General features: G+C 38.8%; 1 protein-coding gene across 1 annotated transcript in view; it reads left to right on the plus strand.

Moving 5' to 3' along the window:
* Positions 1 to 10,358, plus strand: part of LOC116669437 (neurexin-2) — a 139,097-nt gene extending 128,739 nt beyond the window's left edge. Inside the window, exon 3 of the mRNA XM_032499321.1 lies at positions 10,291 to 10,358. Coding sequence (XP_032355212.1) covers positions 10,291 to 10,358 — 68 coding nt within the window. The remainder of the gene's footprint in view (positions 1 to 10,290) is intronic.
* Positions 10,359 to 11,149: the final 791 nt, after the last annotated feature.

An 11,149-nucleotide genomic window follows, 5' to 3' on the forward strand; every position in this document is an offset into this window, starting at 1 on the left:
GTGTGTGTGTGTGTCATAGAAATGGAAATTAAATTAATTGAATGAAAATAAAATGATGGCTTAATGTAGAATACCAATATAAGCCTAAACTGGTAAATATCGTTTTTTTGGGCCCCTCAGTTGCGTTTTGTATCGGTATTCTGAGATTTCTTGTGGCATTTCTGCCCTTTGCCCCTCTTAATTTCTGACACTGTTGCCCAGCCCTGCATACATCTCAGAGAAAATTAATCCAGCAATCCAGCATAATCCAGGTTTTACATGTAGAGAACAATAACAATATCATTAGTGAAGGGACAATGTGTAGCAAGCCACATGCGATAAATCATTTAAAAATAAATAATTAAGTCGTAGTCAAAAGTTATAGTAACTGCTTAATGCATATAATATGACTTTTTAAGTTTGGTTTAGATGTGGCACACGGTGTTTTTTACCGGCCTTTTTCTAAAATTGTCTTTGTCTCTGTAAGACAAATAAGCAAATGAGGCCAATGGTAAGAAGATTGACCATATTATTAGCAAGTGCTTTTAGTTACCGCAGTCAGAGTAAAAAAAAAACTCCCAGTGGTGGCTTGAAACTCCATAGTAGCTGTGTGCACATCAGTTTTCCATGTTTATTGTTCACATTGGGCAAATTACACACTCCACCAGTTATACCGTCAAACAACAGAATACACAGGAAAGGAAGTTACATTGCACCAGAAAATGTAGCCAGAGTTTCAAAGTGTTTGTTGCACGGCTTGACGTTTCATCAAATTTTGTAGATTTCCTTTTAGCCCCCACCCTTAAACAACACTCCTCAGTCTCATCCTGCTTCTTATTCCACATAAGAGATAAGCACTCTGCCAAGGTTTCATACATCTCATATCTCTCTCTCTCTCCCCCCCCCCATCGGTACTCCCCTCCCTCCGTTTCCCTCTCCACTTTTTCCCATTATCTACCCCCTCACTCCCATCTCCCCTGTCTTCCTAGCTTTGCAAAGATAAGATTTGCTTTCCTAGTGAGTTCTTGGTGTCGATACTAATGTGATGCTATCATCGATGAACTGTCAGACCACCTCCTCCCACCCCACACTAATCCTCTCTTGACCTTTCTGCAGCAACAATACACAAAATATCCTATGAAAAATGCAATTTCTATATAACTACATTTTTAAACGGGGTTTATGCAGAGTGACAGATTCATAAAATCTTATTGCATTATGTACAGTTACACTTAGAATTTGTTTGCACCATGTCTCAAGTGATTCATAGAGACCTTTTTATTTATTAATAATCTACATAGTTGAATTAAACATGATTCATCATTAGATCAAAAAAAGAGCACATGATGGGAGCGGCAAGAGGCGTCAGATCCCTCAGTAAGGGGTCTGGTAGAGAAATGGAGCAGCAAACATGTCACTTAATGTGTGTTGATGTGTCTTTGCTCACAGTTGTTGGGCTGAGGGAGGGAGCTGACTGGCTGCCAGCTAACAGTTAGTGACATCAATGAGGTGGATCTACTGTTGCTGATTGAACCTAACTAAATGTGTCATCTTGGTACACCCCGTTATCCAAATCCCCTCACAGCATCGAACTTATGTTTATTTTTAGCACTGGGAACACCGGTGGGAGCCACATCTCAACAATTAGTACTATGCTCCGATTTTAAAACTACACATAGAAATGACTTTGCAATGTGTCTTTGCCATAGGGATAGAGACTTGAGATGCTGAGCCCAGAGGGTGACATGTCACTGCAATGCTTTGACAGCAAATGAGTCGTTTGGCTTTTTCTTTAACCCAGTCATACAGACTGAGAACATGAATTAAACTTAAGAAAGTAAAATCTCTAAAGTGTGGCAGCCACAACTTACAGTTGATGTCTAATCACCACTGATGTCTCAGAAAAGGGGCATCAAATAGGCAGTGACTTCACAGAGATTATGCTGGCAGACTGTCTTGAACAGCCAATGATGTCATCCCATGTCTGAGTTTCTCCTTTTAGACCAGTTTTTCAGTCAATAGTTGTCAATCTTGTAAATGCTGTGGCTTTATTACCGGCCTGTTGTAACTCCCTGTAAGACCAAACAGCCTCTGTTTGATTGAGACTCGCTTCTGTACTTCAAAGCAGTTGCTTGACGGCTCACAAATTGCTTTGTTTGCACAAACACCTTGATTGATACCTGTTCACTCTCAGACCTTCACATTTTGGATCATTTTTCATCACATGTAATAGGCAATATGCACTTTTTAATGAATTGTATATGTAGATAATTGGTTCAGTATATTAAATCTCCACATGTACTGTTGTACATGAACAGCACTCTTGTTCATCTGTTGAGAAAAACATACAGAGCCACTGCAGTAAACACACAGTAGAGTCAGTAGGAAATGACAGTAAAGAAAATAACATCCTGTAGATTAAAAGCACAAAAACAGGCTCTTCCTTAATCTGTAGCTATCTTGCATGTTAGTGTATAATAATCTAAAAACTTTGGCTTTTATTTATCGGAAGAAATAATCTGAAAGAGGATTTCACATTTAGGGACAAAGAAACATGATCTCTTCATGTCATTTGCTGAGTTGATGATCATAGTCAGAGATTTCAGGACCAATGGAAACAAATCTCTTTAGGTCACCTTGAACAGGGATTACCTAGAGTACAAGAAGTCATTTCAAATTCTAATAAATAGTTGGATATGTCTGGCTGTAGAGTAAATAGTCTATATTCAGGGAGCACAAATGTCACCTTTAATTTGGTTTGTCAGTATAGTTATTACTTTTAAACAAATGCACTCCTGAAAGGTTTTAGATTACCTAGTCTGTCCAAACTAGAATCCCCCTTAAAATACAGCTTGCATACCTGCTGTGTGGTTTTGCATTAGTCTCATTTCCACAGATAACTGTCCAAATACAGATGACATGATGCCAAGTTGAGATACTTTGAGCATAGCTAGAGTACAATTTAATTGCAGAAAAAAACCCTCAGCTATCTGAAACACCATCAGTAAATGTCAGGTTTTGGTTTCAGCCCCTTATAATCAAAGAGTAAGGGCTTGCTAGAACTTACTTGAGCTGCCATTTTACATCAGCGCTGAGCAGTCATACAGGGAGAAAGTCATTGTAGTGTAGAAGAGGCAGGAATACCCTGCTGACAGCAGCCCTAATAGACTAGAATGCTGGGAAACCACAATACATGTTTGTGTTGGATGATGTGGGTGCAGTGTTCACTATTTCTTCACTGGATGAAACTTAATATGTAACTCAACTGATGCTTGTTGTTTCCACACACACACACACACACACACACACACACACACACACACACACACACACACACACACACACCACACACACACACACACACACACACACACACACACACACACACCAATCTGCAGAATTGTCTTGGGAGCTGTCGAAAGGCATTCTGGAAAATGTATGAAATCACTAACTAATGTAGAACCACGCAAGGCAGCTTGTGTTCACTAAAACAAATCACACAATTTAACCTGGAATGCTTTGAAAATCATGGAGTAAAGATTTATAATGTGTGGTTTTCTTTTTAATTTGTTACCCCGACAACCCAGTGCTCTTTTGAATCAGTAATGCCATTGTGACAAATAGGTGACATCCCTTTTAAACATAGTTCGCTGTTGTTGCAAATCTTCACTAGAGACGTGAAAGAGCTTCTTTTCTGCTCATAAAGGAATATGTTAGTTAACTCAGCACCAGTCATTACTTTCAAATTTATTTGCGGTGACACGTGAATGATGCTAATACAAACTTCAATTGAATTTAAAACCATGGTTAAATGTAGTGAAAAATGAGCCGAGTTGAAAATCAAAGGTCATTAAGTCCGCTAGGCTGGAGGGCCCTAATAGACAGGAAGGCAGCCAAGCCAGGCCAACGCTTGATTGGTGAAAGATACACTCATCTGCTGGCTGCACATATACATGCACAGGAAATGTGTGAATTATCAAGCACCTTTTAACCATTTAAAATGTTAATGTTGTAAAATGATAGAAGCATGTTAATAGTGTTTTAAAGCTCTTTATGCCATACAGGTGCAATGCATTTCATCTGTAAAGCATAATCACTGTAGATTGTGTCAGTGCTCTGTTTGCTGTCTGCACACAGTCAGCACAGCTACAGATATCAGCGCTCATTTTCTCCACTTTTATAGCAAACTCCTATCCATCTTTGAATATTGTAAAAAAAAAAAAAAAAAACTAGTTCCACAGATTTGAAGATGGACAGAGCCAGATAATCCATCACAGCAAACATGAGGCATTTTTTTTTTTTTACACTTTCCTTCCTGTCAATCACCCACAGGAGGAACTGGAATGGAAATGATTAAGTTAATACCAGTCATGTGTCAAACTTTATTGTTCAACATCCATGTTACAATAAAGTTTGTAAGGTATATATGATATTTAGGTTGCCTTTGGTAAATGGAAGAGCAATTCAAGCTTGGTTTGACCTTTCAAGTCCTTTTCATTGCCGCTCTTCACAGAACAGATTGGGTTGTATAAGCTCATGTGTCTGATAACTCCCAAGCCCATATCGTTTTGAGCATCAACAAATTGTCTTCCTTTACTTTCTTTTTGCCTCTCCTCGCCCCTCACTCTGCCCAGTCAGCTCCTATTAGGCAAGCGATTATCTCTTGCTTAATTAGCCTATGTCTCATTTGAACTGTTGAAATGAGTTCTGTTTTGCTCTCCCCTGCTGAAACACATCATTCCTGTTTTAGAAGACTCAAATCGTTCTACTGCTATGCTGTTTTACAGCTCACCCTCCTCAAAACTGGCTTCATTTATTAGCTTGTAATTAAATTAATCAACCACCCTGACTCAGTTTTAAATAAAAATAATACTATTAGTATCTATTATCTAATTTGCCCACTGCTAGCTTTGTTTATTTCTGTCTGACCTTGTCCTTGTTGATTCTTGTGCAAGGGCCCTGATATATGTCAACCATTACCTTTAGCCCGTCCTCTAACTTTAACTCTCAGCGGTGTGATGACATTGGCAAAAAAGGTGCTCCCCCATTCCTTTCTTTAAGTTATTACCTCTTTCCAACCTCCCTCTGATACCTGCTTTTGCTTTATGAGTCAGCACTGTGTGAGGTTTGTTAAGTCTGAAAGTACAGATATGCTACAGATGTCAATGATTTGTCTAGAAAGCACCCAAATCTGCCTAGGATTAGCAATCTTCTGAATTTGCAGGATATTAAAAATAGAAAATGATTTGATCTGTACCAAGAAACAGTGATAGACAGTCACCAAAGTTCATACCTTATCATGCTGTGTTAACAAATCCTTTACGCACTTCTTGATCTGCACCAAAAACGAATCACTTCTTCCTTGGCTCATGGGGTATACAGTACACAATATTTCCAAATTTTGCTTTAATACAGGGCATTTTAAAAACACCAGATATGGCAGTGATATCAGATATCAGTTTCTACTGCTCAGTGAAGAAAAAAACCTACACATCTGTTTAAGGGTGCATCGCTCTGACCTTTACCATTTAAACTCAGTTCTCTTGTTTAATGTTAGCTAGATAAATCAGTCAACATGTTTAATTATTTTTTTATTAGAAAGCCTCACCTCTAGCTGCGCATTTGTCGGATGCAAGTTTTGTGTTTTGCTATCGAGATTTGGTGTGAAATCTGCAAAGGCCATGTCTTGTGGATTAATTTATCAGTCTGATAGAAAGTTCAGGACCAAGCTTCCCTCTGATTTGAATATAAAGAGGAAGGAAAAGTGTGTGTGTTTGTGGTGTGTGTGTGTGTGTGTTCTCTCTACTTGTCTCTTTTATTTACTAATGCTGTCATTTCTTTTCCTCTGAGCCTCTCTGAAGTCATGTCAAATGGGCTTGGATGGAAAGGGCGTTTTCTATTCCCTCTTGCCCTTTTGAAATCTCAGTTTTCTGAGGGACACTCTGCTGGCTAAAATGACAGACTTTCAAAGTATTTCCAATGCAACTAGAGTGACTCACAAGTCAGGGGCCATGTAAAATAATGGTCTGCATTTGAAGTTTGGAATAAAAAGCTGACTCCAAAGCAATACACAGACATTTCAGACACTGTGCTTTATTATGTAGAATTGTATACACGCTAGGTATACCACAGAAAGCATTAGAGCCAGTATTGTTCACAGCACACACTCTTTGTTGCCTAAAAGCTAAAACTGTCCACATTGACTTGAACCCAGCGTTGTTTGGGTAATGCTAACCTGTGTGGCTTCACAGAAAATGTTGTACTCTGTGCTGCTCCAACATCCACTCAGGTGACTTATTTGCCTTATGCCACATTCAAGCTACAAAATATAGGATGGGAGAACTGCAGCCTGAAAACAGATGGCAACAGTAGCCAAGTGAACCACTTCATGGACATAAATCAACAGGTGTATATGCTTAGCAAATATTTCACTGTGTGCTAAAATGTTTGTTTATATGTTTTTTTCATATTTTTCTTTAAAAAAATATGTTGAATTCAAAATTTACATTGACTGTCATCCGGGTGCTATTTTAGCATTTAAGTTCATACATACGCAACAATACGTATATACAGTTCTAAACTGGTATTTTATTCATATCTTCACTATGATTACTCTGACACAACGGATGGACATTGCCGGAATAAAGCATGACGTCCGCCGTGTCTCTCATGTGCCTCATGTCCCTCCTTTCTCACTATCTCAATTCAGGATGGTTGTGATTGTTTTAAGGAGGTACAGACAAGCCAGAGTGTTTCGCTCTACCCCAGAATAGATAGGCGGTGTAGTCATACCATATACTCCATCGCTGACACAGAGCTGTTAAGGTCTGGCAGTGTGAGACTACTATAGAATAGATACCAGTACAGTTACTAGGTATATAACAAAATAACAGCACCACATCTGGTATCAAAGTAAAATACAATTTTACTGAATATCACTGAATATTTCTATTTTATACATTTTCCCTGCTATTACACATTAAAAATACAAATGCACCGTAATGTGTATTTCACAGTTTGTAGCTAGATCAAAAGATGTTGTAAATTTGAGTTGGAGCATGCGGGGGATTTGATGTGTGTGTGATTTGCAGGGGCTTCTTCAGCTGAGTGTAAGTGCCAGTGAGCGATGCAGTCATTTTCCTGCTGCCTGTGATGTTGAGCTTGAACTCCCTCTGTGATGACTTGCTGCTGTGCTTTAGCCCTTTATCTATAATGAGAAAATTATTCTGAGAATTACAGATGATGAATTTACAAAAGAAGTCAACAATTGGAATAGATTTTTTAGGATGCATATTGGTGGATTCTTTAAGGACACATCCCTTAATAACTGACTGAATATTTACTGACAGAATGGCTTTGAGAGTAGTTTATTGGTAGGTGTGTGTGTAACCATATCTTATATTGGTTATATTCAGTAAATATCTTTTAAATATAGTTCCTAAGTACTTTTTAAGCTTGCTGTTCATATTTCACGTTATAATTATGGTATAGCTGTTAGGCATATTTAGAACTGGTAATGTACCATGAGATATTTGCAATATTACTTTATGCCAATTCATGCTCTTTTTGTATCCAAGCAACAGCTAATTCTGGGGCTACCTTGGTGTGCAAAGAAATGGGAGGAAAGCGATGGAGAGGAGGTTGTTTTTCAATGCAGGCATGCTTTTTTCCCCTCTGTAAATCCTTTCGTTAGCTTGGTTAGGATTAGGTCTGAAAAGTCTCTCATTTGCCTCCAAAGCCTCAGGGATTCATTGGTGAAGAAATCCAGCATCTCCACTGCTTCCATCTGAATTTTACTTTGGTATTTATTTAATCTATTTTTATTGCAGCCCAAGTTTGATTTCTGCTCTCTTATCTGTCCTGTGACTGTCTCCTTGATTAATTTTACTTTTGTTGCTGGAGGTATTGCACACTAATTTAGAGATATAAAAGAAATGTCACATTTGACAGGCTGTCAATTTTAATGTTGGGTTTTTCTGCTTTTTAGCTTTTTAGATCCCTTTTAGTCTTTGGTTGGGATGAAAAGGTTAGAATAACAAATTTGTATTCCTCTTTTTATCCTAGTGCCCCATTTTTGCTGGGGAATTACACATATGTAGATCTGAGCGTTTTCTTCTGCATACATTCTCCACATTCCCATATGAATCACAAAGTACGTTGAAAAGACATGGATCCCAGTGGAGCTTAAAGCCTGGGGCTATATGGGATACCCCCTAATGGAAAGCTGCTATGGAAAAAAGTAATGGGTAGCAAAGACTACTGGAAACTATCAGTGGGATAAAAAGTACAAGCTTAGAGGGATGGGGTATATCCCAGTAAGTGTCTGACAGAAATCGTGTTTCTTCCCTAAGGCTTGATTTCATAACTATTCCCAGTGTGAAACAATGCTTGCTCAAGAGGAATATCTGTCAAGTAAGAGTAGACCTTGAAATGGTATAGATTTAATTAGTGGTGCCCACCATTACCTGTGTGTGCAGTGTCAAGAGATAAGGAATGTCTTCCTTCAAAAAAAAGTTCTTTATATCTGCCGTTTATGTGGTAACACAAAACCGTGTCTTGACATTTAAACCATTGTTGGTTTCCCCCTAACATGATATAAACAACAACCTCTGCTGTAGATTCCAGCATTGTTTGCTTCAGCTTGGGAGGGAGAAAGGAAGATATGAGGGAGCACAATGAAAAAGGATGATGGACTATGATCTGAGATGAGACAGGAGGAAAGGCCGAGTCATGGCCAGTGATTATGTAGACAGCCACTACACACATCAGGCAAACACGATTCCCATGCTTAAGCTTGGCAAACGTTCTGTCATTCATAAATGACAGCCTTTCAAACAGTGTACTGGTATCCTTTCTGCTGGTTTGAATGCATCGGAACAATCTACACTTAGGGAGAGGTTTAATCTTTATACTTTTATGTTACTGTATACTTGTGACAATCACCTTGTTTCGTTGAACTCAGTTCAGGCACCAGCGATACATAGTGGACCGTCCTTGAACTTAAGAAGTCCTGATGTCCTCGTTAAATGTCCTTTAGAGTTACTGTTGTATGATTGTGAAGCAAAATAAGAATGTTATATCCCCTAAAGTCATTATTTTATTAACCCTGTGGTTTCAGTTACACCATTAATTAAATTCAAGAAGCTCAATAATGGTAAGGAATTCATGAGCAGAGATATGATTGGGTCCATTCATCTCATGAACTGATACGTTCAATCAAGAGAATTCCTTTTCAAGAACTGTTCTGTGTTATTGGAAATCTGGTTGACTTGCTTACTTTTCAGCCACATTTGGCCCCCAATGGTGCATTTCAGATTTATAAATGGCAGCTGCTGTTATCATGAAATCTTAATGCTAAAAGCTTTCACTATGTTGGCTTCCCAACACATTTGACTTATATGGACTGTAGATGAAAAATAGATTTGCCCTTTTAGCTAAAAAATGTAGAATATTTTTCTCTTTACTTGACCTCCATAGTATTTCTTAAATTGTGTCCTGCTGTTGCACAAAATGCCTGCAGCTATTAATGCTCCGACTGAAATGCCGTACTCCATTAATTTATTGAACCAGCGCAGAGTAGAGTCACTTTTGAATGTTATTGACCATGCTACAACTTAATCAAGTTGTGGCCCATGAAGACCTAGACCCAGCAGCCATAGTACCAGATTAAAGTGCCAAGCTCTCCACCTGGATGCCATGCCAAGCTAGAGGCAGTTTTATATTTTGGGGTAGGGACTCATCTTCCAACATGGGGTTTAGAGTGGCAGGCGACTGTAGTTTTATTTTCCAGCATTAGTGATTGGCCTCCGCAGCTGTAGGGTAGCTTTTCTGATTCTGGGGTCCTGCTGTAGTCGGAACTCTAATACTCCAACTCACTGTATCATTAAGCCAGAGAAAAGTGTGTGTGAGTCGGTGTCTCTCAGCTGGGGATCCTCTTTGACTGAAGCGTCCTGTTCCCTGTGTGAGGTAGAGTGGTTACCGTATTAGACATTTCTTAAAGATAATAATATGGTGTTTAAAAAATTATATTACCATTTGCTGGCTTTCAAGAGAGTCACTAGAAGGAAAAAAACAAAACAGTGGATCAGATATTCCAGTGAGCAGACAGAATTGTTTTTTTTTTTGCTGTCAGATCTGAAGCCTCTTCGGCAGTCTTTATTTAGATTTTATCGTGTAAAGATTTAGTTTGAAGAAAAAATAAGACATTTATTTAAAGAGAAGTAAATTAAGTAAGTAATCTCATCTAATGAGTATGCTCTTTGTGTCTTTTCTCTCTCTTTTTCCTGCATTCCCTTTGGACCCTCCCTGAAGCTGAAGAGTATGCTGCCGAAGGTAAGACTGATGCTTTACTTCACGGGCCCTCTGATGGCTTTCCTTAATGCTGTCATGGATGCTGATGCTGGCTGCTTGTTAAGCCAGCAGGGGCATTGTCAGTTTGGACTGCGGTTATAAGTGACGTCCAGGGGGCCTAAATTACAGTGTCTGATCAAGACAAAAGTGACGAATGTGCAACCAAAAAAATTTGTTTTATCTCTTGTTTATTTTATCTTGTCTTTTTAAATTTGATTTTGTTTTACTGTGGTTTATCTCTGTGGACATAAGCATATGGTTGTTTATTTCACTTAGGAATATATCCATGGACTCAAAAAAAAACTTGGAAAACTTTGAGATAGCTTGGCAATCTTTAGTTTGTTTACTAGATAACATAGTTTTATAAAAGTTAACAAAACATGACATGGTGATTTTGAGATACTGTCTTCCTCCTCACTTCTATCTCGAACAAAGGTGAACGATGGCTGCCTGTGAGGGCCCCCGAGGGGCCTCATTAGCTCTAGGGCCAGGCAATGAACCAGTGCTGGATGTAGCTTTAGGGATGGATCAGCCTTGGCTTGTCTGTCTGCAGGCTGTTATCTGTCTCCACTTTGCAGTGTTTAGGAAGAGGTTCACTGGTTGACTGAGTAGGTTTCTCATTAAAATCGGACTCTCAGATAAGACAAAAGGCTGTTTTGAATCTTTGTGTTGAGTAGTGAACAGGTGTCTGGTATTGGTGCATGTTTTGGAGTTGCAGTTTGTCCTAGCTGAGTTTTAGGTGATGTATTACCTATCACATGGCCTGAGCCAACAGGGGAAATCCCTATGACAAACACCTTCTTGCTCCAGGTATTCTTTA

This window comes from Etheostoma spectabile, chromosome 19 (assembly GCF_008692095.1).
Source record: "Etheostoma spectabile isolate EspeVRDwgs_2016 chromosome 19, UIUC_Espe_1.0, whole genome shotgun sequence".
Taxonomy (NCBI): domain Eukaryota; kingdom Metazoa; phylum Chordata; class Actinopteri; order Perciformes; family Percidae; genus Etheostoma; species Etheostoma spectabile.